Below are 21,406 nucleotides of genomic sequence, written 5' to 3'. Positions count from 1 at the left end.
TGGCTCTGAGTTCCAGGAGGTTGATAGACCACTTTGCCTCTGCAGGAGACCAGAGCCCCTGCGCTGTCCTTCCATAGCAGTGGGCTCCCCAGCCCGACAAAGAGGCGTCCGTCGTGACGACAATCCACTCCGGGGTCACCAGAGGCATTCCTGCAGACAACTTGTCTGTCTGCAGCCACCAGCTCAGCGCCTTGCGCACTGCTGGGTCCAAGGGAAGGCGCACAGCATAATCCTCCGACACCGGAGTCCAGCGCTGCAGCAGAGAGTGTTGTAGTGGTCTCACATGAGCCCTGGCCCAGGGCACTACTTCCATCGTGGCCGTCATAGAGCCCAACAGCTGCACATAGTCCCAAGCCCGAAGAGGAGAGGCTACTAGGAACTGGTCTACCTGAGCCAGAAGTTTGACAATCCGATTGTCCGGCAGGAACACTCTGCCCACTTGGGTGTCGAATCGAACTCCCAGATACTCCAGGGACTGAGTCGGGCACAGCTGGCTCTTCTCCCAGTTGATGATCCACCCCAGGGAGCTCAAAAGAGCAATCACCCGGTCCACAGCTTTGCCACACTCTGCATAAGAGGGGGCTCGGATCAACCAGTCGTCCAGATAAGGATGGACTTGTACTCCTTCCTTTCGTAGGAAGGCCGCGATGACCACCATTACTTTGGAGAAGGTCCGCGGAGCAGTAGCCAACCCGAACGGGAGGGCTCTGAACTGGAAGTGTCGGCCCAGGACTGCAAAACGCAGAAAGCGTTGATGAGGAGGCCAGATGGGAATATGCAAGTACGCTTCCTTGATGTCCAAGGAAGCCAAGAACTCCCCTGCCTTCACTGCCACTATAACAGAGCGGAGAGTCTCCATGCGAAAGGGCCGCACTTTCAAGGCCCGATTGACCCCTTTGAGGTCGAGGATAGGCCGGACAGAACCTCCTTTCTTTGGTACCACAAAGTAAATGGAGTAACGTCCCTTGCCAAGCTGATTTTCTGGCACCGGAACGACCGCACCCAGGCGTATCAGGTTGTCCAAGGTCTGCTGCACTGCCACAGCTTGACCGGAGACTTGCAGGGAGAGAGTACAAACCCGTCTCTTAAGGGTCGGCAGAACTCTAGCTTGTAGCCGTCTCTGATGACTTCCAGAACCCAAGCGTCTGAAGTTACCCTGGTCCACTCGCCCAGAAACGAGGACAGGCGTCCTCCAATCTGCACTGGGCCATGGACCAGGGCCCCGTCATTGGGTACGAGACCCTGGGGGAGGACCGGAGGGCGCACCTCCGGGACGGCGGTCTCTGCGAAAGGAATGCTGCTTGGGGGAGAAGTTCCTTTTGAAGGAAGAGGGGGCAGAGGAGCCCGACTTGCCCGGGCGGTACCGACGGGCTTCCTGAAACCGTCCTCTGGAGTTACCAGGGCGAGCACCACTGGCCCGAGCCCTGACCTCTGGTAACCTCTTGCCCTTAGACGTGCCGAGATCGGTCACAATTTTGTCCAGCTCGACCCCAAAGAGCAGCTTGCCTTTAAAAGGCAACTTAGCCAGGCGGGACTTAGATGCGTGGTCAGCAGACCAATGCTTCAGCCAAAGCCACCGCCGCGCAGAGACTGTCTGAGCCATACCTTTAGCCGAGGCTCTCAAGACATCATACAGTAAGTCTGCCAAATAAGCCAGGCCAGATTCCAGGGCCGGCCAGTCAGCCCTCAAGGAAGGATCCGAGGGGGAAGTCCGCTGCACAATCGTCAGGCACGCCCTGGCCACGTAGGAGCCGCAAACTGAGGCCTGCAAACTTAAGGCAGCCGCCTCAAAGGACGACCTTAAGGCCGCCTCCAATCTTCTGTCTTGGGCGTCCTTTAGGGCCGTGCCACCTTCCACCGGCAACGCCGTTTTCTTAGTCACCGCAGTGATTAAAGAATCCACGGTAGGCCAAAGAAAGGTCTCTCATTCACTTTCAGGCAAAGGATAGAGGCGGGACATAGCCCTAGCCACTTTAAGGCTCGCTTCCGGGACATCCCATTGAGCCGAAATTAAGGTGTGCATGGCATCATGCACATGGAAGGTTCTAGGCGGGCGCTTCGTCCCCAGCATAATGGCGGAGCCAACAGGGGCTGAGGGAGAGACGTCCTCTGGAGAGGAAATCTTCAAAATGCTCATGGCCTGCACTAACAGGTTGGGCAAATCCTCTGAGCGAAAGATCCGTGCTGCAGAGGGGTCATCCGCTCCATCCGAGCGGGAATCCATCTCCTCCAAGGAATCCCCAAAGGACCGTTGGGAGAACTCAGATACGCTGCCCTCATCTACATCAGAGGAAACAGAGTCCTCTAAGGCCTGGGAATCCACCCGAGGGCGTTTACTTCCGGGGGCCTCAACCCCTTTATCGGACAAGGGAGAAGGGGCAGCGTTTGCATAAGAAAGGCCTGATGCAGCAGCAAAATAAACTCGGGGGAGAAACCCCCCAGACTGTGCACTTCAGCAGCCTGGGCCACAGCCCTAGACGCACCCTCAACCGGCGCTCGCAAGAGAAACATGCTGCGCATCCAAGATGGAGTCCGGCGCGACACTCCGTGAAGGAGCCGCGTGGGAAGAACGGCGCTTAACTTTAGCCGCTTTTCTGCCGTCGCCCAAATGAAGGGCGGCCATGGCATTAACGTCTCCCACCTCAAGGGCGGCCCAAGAAGAAGCCGTCCGAGCAGCGTGGCCGGCCAAGATGGCGGAGGCGAGCAGCGGGGGATGGGCGTTTATGGCGGGAAAAACCGCTGCACCCGAGGAAGAACCGGGACACTGACCGGCCTCCAAACTGACACCCAACAAGGGCGAATCAGACTTTAAAACCCCCGCATCCCTGCTAGACGCGCACACGCGGTCCGGGGAGCGATTCTTTGCGCCCTCGCCCTCCGACGCCATCAGCCACGTGGAGATCAATCGGGGAACCCCCCTGCCCGCTACAAAAAGGTAAAATTACCTGCTTTCCGCTCCGAGCTGTAACGACCTGGTGTCCCAGTGAGTAGCTGCAATAAACGTTTAAATAAACGTCGAAATAAACGCCCTTAAGGACGTCCAAAATTTTTTTTTTTTTTTTTTAAACGGAGCCAGCGGGAGGGGGGAGAAAAGGAGGGACCTGGCACCACCAGGTTTGCACTTGCTCAAGAAGAGCCCTCAACCCCAGGCACTCAACAACACCTAAAAATTAGGCTTGGAGGCCTAGCCAGAGCTGCTGCTGTGTGTGACCACCACCTGCTGAGATAGAGAACATACTGGGGAGTTTCCGGCAGCACATGACCACATATAGGGAGGCAAAAGGATTGCTCTCTATCTCCACCTGCTGGTAGATGGACACAACCCACCAGTCTATGGATTGATCAGCATGATGATATGGAAGATGCATTTCTTAATTTTCTGTGTGCAACCCGCTAGGGATAGAACTGACATTCATGGAGCCCTCTGTGTACGAAGGTTGCCCACCCCTGGTCTATACCATTGCCACTCTTGCTGATCTACTGTAGCCCCCATGGCTAGTCTCCCTGCAGCACTCCTTCACAGTATAAGGGCTGGTGAAATGGCGATTTCTCACTGCTCTCATGGCTTTCACAACCTCCAGGGCTGCTTTGAGGTGCCACCCCCTTTGGAAGGCCTAAATCAAATTTTACTGTTTTACACCAAGGCTTTTTTTGTTTTGTTTTTAAGGGGGACGACTAAGAATAGGACAAGAAATATAATGCTGCATACTAGTGAGTTAATCTATTTATTTATTTATTTATTTATTCAGTTTCTAATTTGGGGGTTATAGTTGAAATTTTTAGTTGGTTGGCATGGATCTATTGTGGTTATGATTATACGTAGATTTTCATTTTTCATAATTCATATTTTAATGTGGTGTATTTATTATGTTGTAACTCATTTAAACAGCAAACTTCCAGACTAGAAATTACAGGTGCTGGAACATGGAAGTGACCTTGAGAAATCTGCAATGGTAAAACAAAAAAGTGTATATAATTAATATGCATATGTCCTATTTCTTCACCCCTTCCCTAACATTGACCCACTTAATGTATTATTTCCTAATGTGGCCAATACAAAATTAGTTTGACACTTCTGTTCTAAGGGTTTTATGCGGCTCCAAGTAAGCTAAGGCTCCTTTGCAATCCATTTACTACTCTGGATATGTAGCGCGAAACCCCTACGAGAAAAACTCCACTGGCTCCCACTTAAAGAACGCATCACATTCAAACTTTGTACCTTAGTCCATAAAATCATCCATGGTGACGCCCCAGCCTACATGTCAGACCTAATAGAATTACCACCCAGGAACGCAAAAAAATCTCCTCGACATTCCTTAACCTTCATCCTTCCAAGCGTAAAGGTCTGAAATACAAATTAATGCACACATCTACCTTTTCCTATGTGAGCACACAGCTCTGGAACGCGTTACCACGCAACCTGAAAACGGTCTATGAACTGACCAATTTCCGAAAACTACTGAAAACCTATCTCTTCGACAAGATATATCACAAAGATCAGCACGTGTAACTGTATAATCTTTAATTTATCCAGAAATGTCTTATATTGTCTTTTGCTTTAACACTATCATGTATTTCACTACCATGTAACCCAAAACCCTCTGTAAAACCAAATGTATATTCTCTTCTACTTCCAGTATGATGAATTGTAAGCCACATTGAGCCTGCAAAGAGGTGGGATAATGTGGGCTACAAATGCAATAAATAAATTAATTAATTAATTAATTAATAGCAGAGGTAAAAATGTGGGTTGCACAACTGCCTGGATAAGGTAGAAACCGGACACTACCTCAGGCAGAACTAGAATAGATTGCAAGACAACCCTATTGTTGAAAAGCTTTATATAAGGTGGCTGAGTAAATAATTTATTTTAAGTTAAGGTAAAATTTGGTCTTACCTGATAATTTTCTTTCCTTGATTTCAGCTAGACTTAGTCCAGACAAATGGGTCCTACTCCCTACCAGCAGATGGAAGCAGAGAAACTGAGCTCTTCCAGTGGCATTTCCATTATAAGGAACCTGTCATAATTCTAATACTAAAGCAAATGTTTACACAACAGAAACTATATGCATGATGAATTATATATAGGAACCCTCTGCAGATTCAGTAAATTTAAAAACCTGATACACAGAGCAGTAAAAGAAATGAAAGTGGGAAGCTGCCACCAGCGATTCTCTGAAAACCGCAGTCTTCCAAGGTGGGCCTTGGACTAGTCTGGCAGGAACCAAGGAAAGGAAATAATCAGGCAAAACCAAAATTTCACCTTCCTTTTCATCCTGCTAGACCAGTCCTGACTGAAAGGATGTACAAAAGCTCTATCACACAGGGCAGGAGTAAGACAAGGGTCCTCTAAAACTGATCTGTCAAAGGCATTATCACTCCTTTAGTAAACAAGGAGGAATCTCACCTGCTAGGGAAGCTGAATAATTCAATGAGCTAAAAACCTTTTCAAATTCAAATTGAGATAAAAGCGAAAAGTTGGCAAGTAAGCCCTGGTAAATTCTAGGAGAACCAGAACTATATTAGTTGCATGGACAAGGCAATGAAAGAGAAGGAAGTCATTAATCACAAGGATCGATTTGCTATGAAAATCCAAGACCTTCTGCATTATAAAAGTAGCAAGTTGGTCTACATTAAGTCACTAGAGAGAGAGAGGAGGGTTACTCAGGGAGGATAAATGTTCCAGTTATCCAATAAAAATGCTGTTTGGGACAGTCTTTCAGCTAGAGGTTTTTTCCTGCCTAACCAATATTTTACATTTACACTGAAAACTTCTACAACTAGATGAATCTTTTCGGAACCCCCGTACCTGGGGGGTTTTTTTTCTAGTTCCCTTAATTCTGGGGAGAATCAATAATTAGTTGGTTTTGCCTTCTTTTCCTTTAAAGGGATCCAAATTCTCCTTAAGAAGAGTAGACCAAGGGAAAAGTGGCAGTTTGTGTCAGTGACAGTGTTCAGGCTCAGTCTGTGGCTGTCTTCAAGTCTAGGCTTAAAGTCCACCTCTTTGCTACTGCTTTCGACTCCTAACCATGACTCTCTTACTCAACACCCTCACTTATCACCCCTACCACTGCAATTTCCCCACCCCTAGCTGTCTGTTCTTCTGTCCAATTTAGATTGTAAGCTCTGTTGAGCAGGGACTGTCTTTTTCATGTTAATTTGTACAGCGCTGCGTAAGTCTAGTAGCGCTATAGAAATGTTTAATAGTAGTAATAGTAGTAGTAGTGTTCATTTCCTTTAGAATGCCTGACCATCTGGCAGTGAAGAAGATGCCTGCTCCTCAAGTCAGCTAGAGGGCCTTGCTTCCTACAAGATTGCCTTGCCCACTGAGAAAACCCTTGGAGTTGTACGTAGGAACTTGACTGTTTTATGTTGGTGCTTGCATTAACACAGAAATTGTTAGTCCTCTTGCTAGCAGCCCAATGGACAAACATGTGGCATTATCTGGATCCAATGAAGACACAGTGGTCAAGGCTAAGTATCCAAGTTGTCACGTTTTCAAAAAGCAGGAACTAGGTTTGTGAGCGGCAGTGGCAGGCAAAACCACCCCACACAGGGATAAGGCAGAACTCTGACAAGGCCAGCTAGACTTCACCTGCACTTGACCACCGTTCCTCAGGAGTTGAGCCCCTGGGTGCAGGTGGCCGGCAGGACTTGCCGGACAGGGCTGGAACTGGATACCAGCAGGATACACTTAGGGACTAGAGCACACAGGGAGGCTAGGCAGAATACTAGACTAGGACTCTCATACAGACAAGGGACAGAACTGAAAACTGCAAGCAGCCACTGAAACAGGGAACAAACACTGGTAGACAAGAGACAGAACTGAAAGCTGCAAGCAGCCACTGAAACAGGGAAAAAACACTGATAGATAAGACACAGAACTGCAAGCTGCCAGGCAGCCAACGAACAAGAAACACAGACAACCTAGAACTAGACAAAGACATACAAACAAGAAACAAGACTGGGAAACAAGCAATAAAGTACAAGAAGCTACACAAAGCCTAAATTAGAATCAGGCAAGAATACAGACTATAAACTGGACTAGGCAGAAGTGCAGCAAGCACCAACAAACCAGGGCCTTAGGCGATGCAAAGGCAAAGCAGAGAGTTTCCAAATGGCTAATAAGCTCAGCAGCAGCTGAGATTCAGCTGCAGCAATCACCCGGCAGCTACGGGTGCTGAGCAGGCTCAAACAAGACAAGCAAGTCTGGCAGCTGGAAGATCCGGACTGGACTGGGCTGAAGTCTGGAACGGAAAACAGCACATAGACAATCCAATGCAGCCACCAGGTCTGGCCACCAGAAGGCAAGAGGAACACAAACCGAAACACAAGCAGAAGGCTTAACACACACAGGCTTAACACACACAGGTACAGTATAGTAGAGAAATCAGACCCAAGCTGGAAGCACCCAGTACACAAAGACAGAGACAGAGCTAACCTAGAAAGACCAGACAGCAGCCATCTTAGAAGCTGACCGCCAGAAATAAGGTAAGCCTGAGGGGGGTCACGACCACAGACGTGACACAAATGGAATGTCCGAGTTCCTTGGAACGTTCTCCTCATCATCATCATCTTAGTACTGTCACCAAATTTGGCATGGCTAGTAAGAGCAGACCAAGGGAAATCTAAAGGGTAGTGTCTTGCTTCCAAGCCAAAACTTTTGCCATCTTTGGAAGGTCTGAAACAGCGCAGTCAGGAGGATTTAATCAAGAATTTATGCTGAAAGATCTTTAGCTTATAATAAGACAAATGGAGGGTATGATGAAAGCTTCAGTCTCCCAAGTGGCTCAATTTTCAACTGAGACAGTAGAGAAATTTACTAATGTTGGTAAGATTTTCTCTGTTGTGGATAAGAGGTTGCTGAATTTAGAAGCACAAACTTCATTTTTACACAGGGGTTCTATTTCCACTATGAAGGATTCGGTTAATAAATATTGTAAAAAGGAATTAAAAGAAATCTGTTGAAGAAGAAATCTACGGCTTTTAAATTTTCGTTAACACATCTTTTGACACCTGATATATTACTTGGGAAATATTTTAAGGAGAGTTTGCTTCTTCCGATCTCTGATGCCATAAATATTTCCAACTGTTATTATATTCCTGATGAAAAGAAAATTGAATTGTAAGGTCTGCAGGAGACGAGTGCTCTAGTGGTGTCAGGCCTATGTCATGAAAAGTGAGCCCCTGGACCAAACAACGTTTGGCAGCCAGACAGTTCTGATCTTACCTGGAGAATCAGGCCAGAGACCTCCAAAGAAGGACCGGATAGGGCAGGCAGAGGCAAAGTCCTGGTTTAACCAGAGGTTCAAAGGCAGGCAGCAGGAAATAGCAAAGTCCAGGTTCAATCAGAGGTGCAAAGGCAGGCGGCAGGCAAAAGCAGAGTCCAGGTTCAATCAGAGATTCAAAGGCAGGCGGCAGGCAAAAGCAAAGTCCAGATTCAATCAGAGGTTCAAAGGCAGGCGGCAGGCAAAAGCAAAGTCCAGGTTCAAGCAGAGGTTCAAAGGCAGGCGGCAGGCAAAAGCAAAGTCCAGGTTCAATCAGAGGTTCAAAGGCAGGCGGCAGGCAAAAGCAAAGTCCAGGTTCAATCAGAGGTTCAAAGGCAGGCGGCAGGCAAAAGCAAAGTCCAGGTTCAATCAGAGGTTCAAAGGCAGGCGGCAGGCAAAAGCAAAGTCCAGGTTCAATCAGAGGTTCAAAGGCAGGCGGCAGGCAAAAGCAAAGTCCAGGTTCAATCAGAGGTTCAAAGGCAGGCGGCAGGCAAAAGCAAAGTCCAGGTTCAATCAGAGGTTCAAAGGCAGGCGGCAGGCAAAAGCAAAGTCCAGGTTCAATCAGAGGTTCAAAGGCAGGCGGCAGGCAAAAGCAAAGTCCAGGTTCAATCAGAGGTTCAAAGGCAGGCGGCAGGCAAAAGCAAAGTCCAGGTTCAATCAGGGAATCAAGGCAAACGGAAGGCACTCCAAAACACAACACTCAGGGATCCACAAGTCGAAGCCGAAGCAATGAACACTGTCAGTGACTGCCTTTAAATAGCCCCCTCCATCTGGAGAACACTCAACAGCTGACGAAAAGGAGGGGCCCACAACCAGCCCCAGGGCTCCGGATAGGCTGGTCTCAGAGAGAGGGCGGAGACTAGCCGCGACCAGCCAATCCGGACCCTGAATGGGCGTTTCCTCTGTTCCCAGGTCCTGCACCCGGAAGAGCCTTGCAAGTAAGAGAGCGCCGGCCATTTTGGCAGCGCCGGCGCTCTCCGGCCGCCACCGCGCTGAAGCGGCGAACCGGCATAGCCCAGGAGGCGGGTACAACTCTTCGCCCACGCCGCCCATAGCCAGCGATACTCCGCTCTCCCCTGCTCGCGGAGAGGGACCTCCCAGCGGGCAAGGCGGCGCAGGTACGGGGCGCGACAGTACCCCCCCCGTAAGCCCCCCCTCTCCGTCTAGGTCCAGGCTTAGTAGGATAACGAGAGTGGAACTCGTGTAACAAATCAGGGGCAAGGATATTAGCCACCGGCTCCCAGGAGTTATCCTCAGGACCAAAGTTCTTCCACGAGATCAAGTAAAACAATCGACCCCGCTGGAGTTTGGAGTCAAGTATCTCTTTTACCTCGAACTCTGGATCAGGGTCAGAATCAGGAACCAGTATCTTCTTAGGAGCAGGATGCCAGGGGGAAGTCCTAAAAGGTTTAAGCAGAGACACATGAAAAGCATTGTGAATGCGTAGATTACCAGGTAGGTGAAGGCGGTAGGCCACCGTCCCCACTCGAGATGACACAGAAAATGGCCCGATGAAGCGAGGAGCAAACTTCAGGGAGGGAAGACGAAGTTTGAGGTACTTGGTGCTGAGCCATACTTTTTGTCCCGGCTGGAATACGGGAGCGACCCGGCGACGCTGATCAGCACATTGCTTGTACCGAGCAGCCGCCCTCCCCAACTGCTGACGGACTGTCCTCCAAGTTGCATGAATAGTGGTGAGAGTAGACTGGAGCAGTGGGGGAGCTGTAGTCAAAGGAATCGGAGGTGGAACACGTGGATGACGACCAAAAATAGTGAAGAAGGGTGATGTCCGTGAAGCCGAATGAAAACTATTGTTGTATGCAAATTCAGCCCAAGCCAGGAGATCAGTCCAATCATCTTGCCGAGCATTCGTGAAGGCCCGCAGAAAGGCTTTAAGGGTCTGGTTCGTCCGTTCTGCCATGCCGTTGGTCTGAGGATGATAAGCTGAGGAGAAATGTGTGGTCACCCCAAAAGCAGAGCATAATGATCTCCAAAATGTAGAGGTGAATTGGGACCCTCTATCACTGATGATACGATGCGGCAGGCCATGCAGCCGAAAAATGTGCTGGATAAATTGGGAGGCCAGAGTCTTCGCGGATGGCAGGGACCGCATGGGAACGAAGTGAGCCATGCGAGAAAAACGATCCACCACCACCCAGATGATAGTGTTGCCCTTGGAACAGGGAAGATCAGTTATGAAGTCCATCGAGACCTCCTGCCAAGGTAGCTGGGGTACAGGTAATGGTTGAAGCAGCCCCCACGGCTTGCCTGGCAAGGACTTGGTACGGGCACAGGTAGGACAGGTAGAGACAAACTGCCGAATCTCCTGGGCCATGCGGGGCCACCAAAAATAACGGGCAATAAGGTGATAGGTTTTACGGAACCCAAAATGTCCTGAAAATGCAGCAGAGTGACCCCACTGAAGAACCTTGCGACGAGATCGAGCAGGAACAGGAGTCTTGAGACAGGCGGATGCCCCCACCATAGGAGACAGGCAAGCAGGATTGAGCATAGGATAGGACTCCTCAGGCTCCTCAGGTGCGTCAAAAGCTCGGGAGAGGGCATCTGCCTGGATATTCTTTTCTGTCAGGCCTATGTCATGAAAAGTGAGCCCCTGGACCAAACAACGTTTGGCAGCCAGACAGTTCTGATCTTACCTGGAGAATCAGGCCAGAGACCTCCAAAGAAGGACCGGATAGGGCAGGCAGAGGCAAAGTCCTGGTTTAACCAGAGGTTCAAAGGCAGGCAGCAGGAAATAGCAAAGTCCAGGTTCAATCAGAGGTGCAAAGGCAGGCGGCAGGCAAAAGCAGAGTCCAGGTTCAATCAGAGATTCAAAGGCAGGCGGCAGGCAAAAGCAAAGTCCAGATTCAATCAGAGGTTCAAAGGCAGGCGGCAGGCAAAAGCAAAGTCCAGGTTCAATCAGAGGTTCAAAGGCAGGCGGCAGGCAAAAGCAAAGTCCAGGTTCAATCAGAGGTTCAAAGGCAGGCGGCAGGCAAAAGCAAAGTCCAGGTTCAATCAGAGGTTCAAAGGCAGGCGGCAGGCAAAAGCAAAGTCCAGGTTCAATCAGAGGTTCAAAGGCAGGCGGCAGGCAAAAGCAAAGTCCAGGTTCAATCAGAGGTTCAAAGGCAGGCGGCAGGCAAAAGCAAAGTCCAGGTTCAATCAGAGGTTCAAAGGCAGGCGGCAGGCAAAAGCAAAGTCCAGGTTCAATCAGAGGTTCAAAGGCAGGCGGCAGGCAAAAGCAAAGTCCAGGTTCAATCAGAGGTTCAAAGGCAGGCGGCAGGCAAAAGCAAAGTCCAGGTTCAATCAGAGGTTCAAAGGCAGGCGGCAGGCAAAAGCAAAGTCCAGGTTCAATCAGGGAATCAAGGCAAACGGAAGGCACTCCAAAACACAACACTCAGGGATCCACAAGTCGAAGCCGAAGCAATGAACACTGTCAGTGACTGCCTTTAAATAGCCCCCTCCATCTGGAGAACACTCAACAGCTGACGAAAAGGAGGGGCCCACAACCAGCCCCAGGGCTCCGGATAGGCTGGTCTCAGAGAGAGGGCGGAGACTAGCCGCGACCAGCCAATCCGGACCCTGAATGGGCGTTTCCTCTGTTCCCAGGTCCTGCACCCGGAAGAGCCTTGCAAGTAAGAGAGCGCCGGCCATTTTGGCAGCGCCGGCGCTCTCCGGCCGCCACCGCGCTGAAGCGGCGAACCGGCATAGCCCAGGAGGCGGGTACAACTCTTCGCCCACGCCGCCCATAGCCAGCGATACTCCGCTCTCCCCTGCTCGCGGAGAGGGACCTCCCAGCGGGCAAGGCGGCGCAGGTACGGGGCGCGACAAGTGGGTTCTGAAATTAAATGCAACTGCTTTTTTAAAAGACTCTCAAGATAGTGTAACTGCTAGAGCAACCCTTCTGGTGACCTTCTCTGATGAAAGAGTAAGAATTTAGTAATGAAAAAAGGGAGGAAAAAAAGGATGTTCTATGCATTAGGTGTACTGATGGCCTTGTTCCAGATCCTCATCTGTTGCACTCTGACAGCAAGATCTAGCATTCCTTGATTCATGGATATGGCAATTGCCACTACTTGGGTGCTATCAGCATCATGCTCCAATGTCAATTATATGCATTCCTTGAAAATATATCAGTTGCTGTCCAATCACATTGGGTTCTCTCAACACTTGAAGTCAAGGGACATCTAGGACTCCTTGATGCCAAGGCATCTGCAGCATGCACTGCAGCCTGGGTCTCCTGAGTCCCATGCCTCCAATGCTGATAAAACTGAATGGACTTTATAACCGAGGAGGAGGATAGGCTCTTTGATTCATCTAAGACTTGTGTCTCATCTGCAGATACAAGTCATACTTAGAGGCTTCATGATTCAGACCTAGGCACTACAGTTGGGGGTACCTGCAGTGGATATGGTCTTGCTGCACAATCAAAACTTTTTTAAAATCACTTTCTTTTTAGACACACTGCTGAAAAAGATGGCCAAGGCAAAAATCGCATGACTCAATTTTTTGAAAAAAAAGGTGAAGCCAAGCCATCAAGAGCACATGAAAAACAATGACAAGGCAGATGGAAACCAGGAACTGAAGTGGATCTGTGTGGAACTACCTCACATGTGGTCAGATTTAAAATTCTGTCATTAAAGAAACAGATTTCCACATGGGCTCCATTGGGTGATGATCCTTATCTGTGAGGACATTCCATCCTCTTTGTTCTTGGATTTTGCTTCTTCATGATCTTAAATATCCCCCCCTTTGATGTTTACAACTCATTCAGAATACTGCTATAATGTTACTTACGGGAGCCAAATGCTTTGACCTTGTTAACACCCCTTCTAAAGAATGAATAATGGCTTCCTATTTCATTCAGGATTGCTTTAAATATACTTACATTAATCCACAAAACCTACTACTCAGGATTACCAACCTTCCTCGCTTATCTACCCTACACACCAGCACAATCATACTTGTCAATTACAGCATATCCCATAGGTGTAAGTAGCTGTCCCTGCTACAGGCTGAACTAAACCCCAATATTCAATGCTACAGAATGCGAAGCTCCTGGCATTGAACATCCGGATATATGTGCCTATATTCAGACCAATGCCTGGTTAACTCAGCACCTAAAGTTAAAACAGCCTTTTTATTGGCCTAGCTTTATGCACTTAGAGGGTCTTTTACTAAGGTGCGCTAGCGTTTTTAGCTCACACTAAAAATCAGCTGGCGCTAAACAATGAGATACCCATGGGCATCTCGGTATTTAGCGCCTGCTGATTTTTAGCATGATCTAAAATGCTAGCGTAACTTAGTAAAAGACCCCCTTACTTAGCCAGTTAGCAGCCTAACTTTATGCACTTAGCCAATTCGCAGACCAAATATTGCCGCTAACCAGTTAAGCTGTGACTCCAACCAAACTCTGCCCCTGGACCGCCCCTAACCTAGTCGGCTAAGGAATGGCAGGTTAGCGGAGATATTCAGCGGCACTGAGCCTCTCCTGCTCTGTTAAATCCCTTTGAATATCGGGCCCATGGTGATTCCATCACACAATTATGTGCGTTTGGAGGAAACAAAGCAATAGGCTTCTATATTTATTGAAAAACATTTCTACCTTGATTGGTGGTTTACGGGGATCTTCACTAAGGCTCAGCAAGAGGTAGAGTATTGACCATCTATTCTTCAGAATACCCTGAACAAAAAAGAGTTAAAGAGTGTTATACAGTATTCAACAACAGTTTTAAAAATTATGGTACCAACATATTCAAATGGAACAAAATCACAAACTGAGCACCCCCATTTCAACCTCTTGTGGCCTTTGTTTACTCATGACAGGACCTTTCTGTGAAGACACTGATATTTTACAATAATTTTCAGTCATCCTCTACTGTAGGAAAAAATGTAATATCTATTCAGATAAATCAAAAATAACATTACTATGATCCACCTTTATCTAGCTTTACTTCACTTTGAAGTGAGATTAAGGTCTAAAGTTACTGAACGATGATCTTCCTTCCCAAGACAGCAATCTAAATTGGTCAGAGAGAAAACATGTTGATCCTCATTAAAGCCCCTAAGGATAACAGAAATTTAAACCACAAATATAAAAAAAAGGCAGATGAAGAGGCAATTTTGTCAAATACAAGATTTTGGGGCCAGGCTCCTGGGTTCTGAAGTATTACTAAGGTGAAAACTTGTATTACAAATGAATAAATATCTTGTTTTGTTTGGTTAGTTGTCAAAGTGTAGTTCATAGTTTAGTTTGAAAGAGTGATATATTAAGTCTTATTAAAGAAAGGTCCGAGTGGTTTACAAAACAAACAATCTGATAAAACAGGAAAAGAACCCCATAACCCGTTGGATAGGAAAGGCCACACAAAAAATTACACACACTAGTTCTCTCAGGCCCTAATCAGGTATTACTATCATCCAAACCAACCACCCCAAATGCTACTATCCTTCCAAACGATTACAAAAAAATAACAAAATCAAAGATGTTCAACTGACTGCATATCTGTTTAAATATTTTCACTGTACCAAAATTATAACAAAAACGTTTCTGGAATACCAATTAAAAATAAATCATCAAAATTAAAACAGATGAAAAGGGGCCAGCCTAGTGCCTCACTGTTTAGTCACCGGGTTATTTTTCTATACCCAGGTCAGCCAAACATGCTACAAATGCAGTGTTCACAGCTCCTGAGGGGACATGGGGATTACAGGATGATAGTCAGTTGCCAGATTCAGAGTCTACGAGTACAGGATTCCAGAAGGAAACTCAGAGGTCAATGAAGGAAGCTACTGCAGGCAGAATCACACAGTTAATGAGCAGACTATGAAATTGTTACTGGCCACATGATGCAGAAAGCTTTTCAGCGCTGAAGTTTAACGCGCGTGGAAGACATCAGCCCACAGCCCAATAAACTGTGTGATAAAGAAGCAAGGCAGAGGTGGTTTTCAGCGGTGCGCCAAGAAATATATTGCCAGGTCTAAGGTGGCATAGAATGGTTCATTCAGTGTTTCCCAAGTTGTTCCTGAAGTACTCCCTTGCCAGTCAGGTTTTCAGGATATCCACAATGTATATGCATGAAAGAAATTTGCATACAATAGAGGCAGCAAATGCAAATCAATTTCATGCATATTCATTGTAGATATCCTGAAAAACTGACTGGCAAGGCAGTACTCCAGGAACAACTTGGGAAACAATGGGGTAGTTGTGGGGATTTTAATGCTCCTCAACCTGCCCCCACCCCCACCCCTGAAAGCTTTCTGCAATGTCCTTTGTCCCTAGCATCTAGCAGCACCCCCCTCATTGGCTGGATCCTGGAAGCAGGCAGGGTAGGCTCACTCAAACTGGGGATGGGGAACAGTATAAAGAGGTTTTTAACTCTGAAAAATGTCCAGCTATATTGGTTATCCTATTAGCTTTAAAGACAACGCTGGGCGGACTTCTACAGTCTGTGTCCCAGAAATGGCAAAGAAAGACCAAGACCAAGTATTTTATACCATTCATTGCTGGTTTAATCATGAATTGATGATGAGTGTGTCTGTTGGGCAGACTGGATGGGCCATTCAGGTCTTTATTGGCCGTCATCTACTACATTACTACGCCTGTGTTCCAAATATGGAAAAACAGTGAAGACATCTACAGTCTGTGTACCACTACTACTACTATTTAGCATTTCTATAGCGCTACAAGGCCTATGCAGCGCTATAGGAAAGACAGATCTGGATGAAGAGTGGGTTTTAACAGCATCTCCAGCAGTTGGGAATAAGGCCAGTGCTGGGCAGGTGTCTACAATCTGTGACCTGAAAATAGCAAGGACAATTCAAGAAAAAGTATGTATATTTTATATTGCACTCATGTCACATGCTAGGTAACTCAGAGGAGGGGGAAGGGGGGAACACAACTTAAGGCTGAGAGCAAGTGTTGTCAGTTTGCTATATTGTTGTGCAGCTCTAGCCTCATTGTTGAGCAGACTGGGTGGACAGTGCAGGTCCTTCTGCTGTTATTCACTGTGTTACAATGTGTGTGATTTTGTGTGCTAAGTGTAGAAATATGCCCGCAAGATTATAGAATTAGGGGGATAATATTTCATTGTCAGAAAACCTACACATGGAAATAAAAAAAAATGGCATGCACAGATAGAAGGGTATGGGTATACCACAGAATCCATATTGGAAATACCTAAAAATCAGAAGTTTTCAGAAGGAGCACCTTTTTTTCTGCAAAATGCACATTACTTGAACAATAAGAAAGGAAATAAAACTTATAAGGCTAAAAGAGAATATGAAGAGAAACTTGCTGCCAAGGTTAAACTCACAATAACATAAGAAGCAGAAACCTGCGAGGGGATTTGTGAGACCGTTAGATCACAAAGCAGCAAAGGGGGCATACTCAGGGAGGTCAAGGACATAGCTGAGAAACTGAATGAATTCTTTGCTTCTGTCTTTACGGAAAAAGGTAAGAGATCTGCCTGTACCGGAAATAGTTTTCATGGATAATGATGCAGAGGAACTGAAAGAAATCTCAGTGAACCTGGAAGATGTACTGAGCCAAACTGACAAATTAAAGAGTAGTAAATCACCTGGACTGGATGGCATACATCCAAGGGTACTCAAAGAAGCAAGAAATTGCTGATCTGCTGTTAGTAATATGTAACCCATCAATAGTAACTGAAGATTGGAGGGTGGCCAATATGACACAGATTTTTTTAAAGGGTTCTAGGAGTGATCCGGGAAATTACACATAGAAAAACATGGGTTAATGGGACAGAGTCAGCATGAGATCGCCGAAGGAAATCTTGCCTCACCAATTTGCTTCATTTCTTTGAAGGCATGAATAAACATGGATAAAGGTGATCCAGTTGATGTAGTGTATCTAGATTTTCAAAAAACTTTTAATGAAGTTCCTCATGAGAGACTCTTGAGAAAATTAAAGAGTCATGGAATATGAGGCAAGGTTCTGGTGTGGATTAGGAATTGGTTATTGGACAAAAAAACAGAGTAGGGTTAAATGGTCATTCCTCTCAACTGAGGACAGTGAACAGTAGAATGCCGCAGGGATCTGTATTGGGATCGGTGCTATTTAACATATTTATAAATGATATGGCAATCAGAACGACGAGTGAGATGATGAAATCTGCAGATGATACAAAACTATTCAAGGCTGTTAAAACACGTGCAGACTGTGAAATATTGCAGGAAAACCTTAGGAAATTGGAAGACTCGGCAACCAAATGGCAGATGAAATTTAATGTGGACAAATGTGAGGTGATGCACATTGGAAATAATCCAAATCATAGCTACCTGATGCTAGAGTCTAACTTGGGGGTCAGCACTCAAGAAAAGATCTACATGTCGTTGCAGATAATACACTGAAATCTTCTGCTCAGTGTGCGGCAGTGACCAAAAAAGTAAATAGGATGCTAGGAATTATTAGTAAAGGGATGGTGAATAAGACCAAAAATACTATAATGCCTTTGTATCGCTCCATGGTGCAACCACACCTTGAGTACTGCGTTCAGTTCTGGTCGCCATATCTCAAAAAAGATATAGCGGAATTAGACAAGGTTCAAAGAGTGACCAAAACGGTAAATGGGATGGAACTCCTCTCGTATGAGGTAAGGCTAAAGAGGTTGAGGCTCTTCAACTTGGAAAAGAGACGGATGAGGGGAGATATGATTGAGGAAGTTACATGGAAATACTTTTAAAACACTCAATATATATTAAGCTCTGGAACTCTTTGCCGAAGAATGTAGAAACAGTGGTTAGCGTATCTGGGTTTAAAAAGGTTTGGACAAATTCCTGGAGGAAAGTCCAGAGTCTGCAACTGAGACAGACATGAGGAAGTAACTGCTTGCCCTGGGATTGGTAGCATGGGATGCTGCTGCAAACTAGGTTTCTGCCAGGTACTTGTGACCTGGCTTGGCCACTGTTTGGAAAACAGGATACTGGGCTAGATGGACCACTGATTTTGGTCTGTTCTTGGTATTCCACCGAAAATATCTCTTAAAAGCCTTAATTAAACAAGAAAGGCAACATCATTTTCTCATTAGAAAAAATGGCTATATTCTAAATATTTGACAGGGGTAAGAACATGTTTTCATATTTATAAAACAGCCTTCTGAATATTGCTCAGCCTAAGGTATATATATTAACAGTACAATAACATACGTACTTTTATCTGCAAAGAGATATGCACAAGTGCTGCCTCACACTGCACACATCTTTCCATGCTAGGAAAAGCATGCAATCTGTGTAGCACACATACACTAATTTGGTGCGAGTGCGAATGAATTCTAGGAGGTAAGGGTGATAGGGGGGGGGAGTCATCAATGGAGTGAATGTGTGCACAAAAATAACATTTAAACATCAATTTTCATCAGTTTTTCTTTAAAAAAACATTTTAGGACACACTATACTGAAAACAGAGCAGTTATGGTTGAATAGTACGCTTACAACAGATAATGTTTCTTCCCCCCCCCCCCCCCCCCTTTTTTTATTTTTGCATTTTTGTATTAAATCAAGGGCTTACATCGAATTAAAGTTTTAACTGCACAATTAATCACAATTAAAACTTTCAGTTGCTCAGTTAATCGCATAAAGTGTCCCCCTCACATTTTAACCTATATAGTACAAAACAGACTGTAGACATAAATTCTCAAAACTGACATACTGTATTTCAATTACTAAACTGAAAATAAAACTATTTCTCTTACCTTTGTTGTCTGAAGACAAGGTAAAATTAGTCCTCACCTGATCATTTTTCCATTAGTCCCAACAGATCAATCCAGAGACGAGTAGGTTATGCCCCTCTACCAGCAGGTGGAGATACAGAGAACCTCAGAGGTTTACTATATGTGGACCTGTGCATCCATTAATCTCAATACTGTCGATACCAAAGCAATGGAAGAAGAAGAATAAATCCAACATGGAAGTTCTCTCTTTCCTCTATCAAGACCAAGTAGGCGCCTCCTCCATCATTGCTAAAGGAGGGAAATATCCAAAGTGGTAAACTGCAGCCTGTTGCTTTGTTTAATTCTCTCGCTCTCTCTCTTTTTTTTTTTTTTTTTTTAAAGAAACCTAAACAAGCCTGAGAAAGCAAATAGTCAATATCAACAAAGGGCAGGCCTCTGGATTGATCTGTTGGGACGAATGGAAAGAAAATTATCAGGTAAGGACTAATTTTACCTTCCACAGCGTCCCACAAATCAATCCAGAGACGAGTAGGATATACTACTACTACTACTATTTAACATTTCTAAAGCGCTACCAAAGTTACGCAGCGCTGTACAATCTAACAAAGAAGGACAGTCCCTGCTCAAAGGAGTTTACAATCTAAAGGACAAAAAGTGCAGTCAATCAGATTGGGGGCAGTCTGGATTTCCTGGATAGAGGTACAATGGTTAGGTGCCGAAAGCGACATTGAAGAGGTGGGCTTTGAGCAAGGATTTGAAGATGGGCACGGAGGGGGCTTGGCGTATGGGCTGAGGGAGTTTATTCCAAGCATAGGGTGAGGCGAGGCAGAAAGGGCGGAGCCTGGAGTTGGCGGTGGTGGAGAAGGGTACTGAGAGGAGGGATCTGTCCTGTGAGCGGAGGTTACGGGTAGGAGCATAAGGGGAGACCCTACCTGTCCCTCCAACTACCGCCCCATCTCCCTCCTACCCTTCCTCTCCAAGATACTTGAGCGCGCAGTCCACAGCCGCTGCCTTGATTTTCTCTCCTCTCATGCCATCCTCGATCCGCTTCAATCCGGTTTTCGCCCTCTTCACTCGACAGAAACAGCACTCTCTCAAGTCTGTAATGACCTGTTCCTTGCCAAATCCAGAGGCCACTACTCCATCCTCATCCTCCTCGATCTATCCGCCGCTTTTGACACTGTCAATCATGACTTACTTCTTGCCACACTGTCCTCATTTGGGTTCCAGGGCTCTGTCCTCTCCTGGTTCTCCTCCTATCTCTCCCACCGCACCTTCAAAGTTCACTCTCATGGATCTTCCTCCACCCCCATCCCCTTATCTATTGGTGTTCCCCAGGGATCTGTCCTTGGACCCCTTCTCTTCTCAATCTACACCTCTTCCCTGGGCTCCCTGATCTCATCTCATGGTTTCCAGTATCATCTCTATGCTGATGACACCCAACTCTATCTCTCCACACCAGACATCACCGCGGAGACCCAGGCAAAGGTATCGGCCTGCTTATCTGACATTGCTGCCTGGATGTCCAACCGCCACTTGAAACTGAACATGTCCAAGACCGAGCTTATCGTCTTTCCACCAAAACCCACTTCTCCTCTTCCTCCACTTTCTATCTCAGTTGATAACACCCTCATCCTCCCCGTCTCATCTGCCCGCAACCTCGGAGTCATCTTTGACTCCTCTCTCTCCTTCTCTGCGCATATCCAGCAGATAGCCAAGACCTGTCGCTTCTTCCTCTTTAACATCAGCAAAATTCGCCCTTTCCTCGCTGAACACACCACCCGAACTCTATTCCACGCTCTCATTACCTCTCGCCTGGACTACTGTAACTTACTCCTCACCGGTCTACCACTTAGCCATCTATCCCCCCTTCAATCTGTTCAGAACTCTGCTGCACGTCTCATATTCCGCCAGAACTGATATACTCATATCACCCCTCTCCTCAGGTCACTTCACTGGCTTCCGATCAGATACCGCATTCAATTCAAGCTTCTCCTTCTTACCTACAAATGCACTCAGTCTGCTGCCCCTCACTATCTTTCTACCCTCATCTCCCCTTACGTTCCCGCCTGTAACCTCCGTTCACAGGATAAATCCCTCCTCTCAGTACCCTTCTCCACCACCGCCAACTCCAGGCTCCGCTCATGCTGCCTCGCCTCACCCTATGCTTGGAACAACCTTCCTGAGCCCTTACGCCAAGCCCCCTCCCTGCCCGTCTTCAAGTCTTTGCTTAAAGTCCACCTCTTCAATGCTGCGTTCGGCACCTAACCCTTACCATTCAGTGAATCCAAACTGCCCCAATTTGACTGCCCCTATCAGACCGACCGTTCACTTACCTATTAGATTGTAAGCTCTTTGTTAAATTGTACAGCGCTGCGTAACCCTAGTAGCGCTCTAGAAATGTTAAGTAGTAGTAGTAGAGATGAGGGTAGAGAGGTAATCAGGGGCTGC

General features: G+C 46.7%; 1 protein-coding gene across 1 annotated transcript in view; it reads right to left on the bottom strand.

The window, feature by feature from the left end:
• Nucleotides 1-21,406, bottom strand: part of TUBGCP3 (tubulin gamma complex associated protein 3) — a gene marked incomplete in the record, with an annotated part of 536,537 nt that overhangs the window by 454,121 nt on the left and 61,010 nt on the right. Inside the window, 1 exon segment of the mRNA XM_030201534.1 lies at nt 13,870-13,947. Within this exon segment, the coding sequence (XP_030057394.1) occupies nt 13,870-13,947 (78 nt within the window).

Source organism: Microcaecilia unicolor, chromosome 4 (assembly GCF_901765095.1).
Source record: "Microcaecilia unicolor chromosome 4, aMicUni1.1, whole genome shotgun sequence".
NCBI lineage: Eukaryota > Metazoa > Chordata > Amphibia > Gymnophiona > Siphonopidae > Microcaecilia > Microcaecilia unicolor.
Note: the sequence above shows the minus strand (reverse complement) of the source record. Positions and strands in the feature narration are given on the sequence as shown.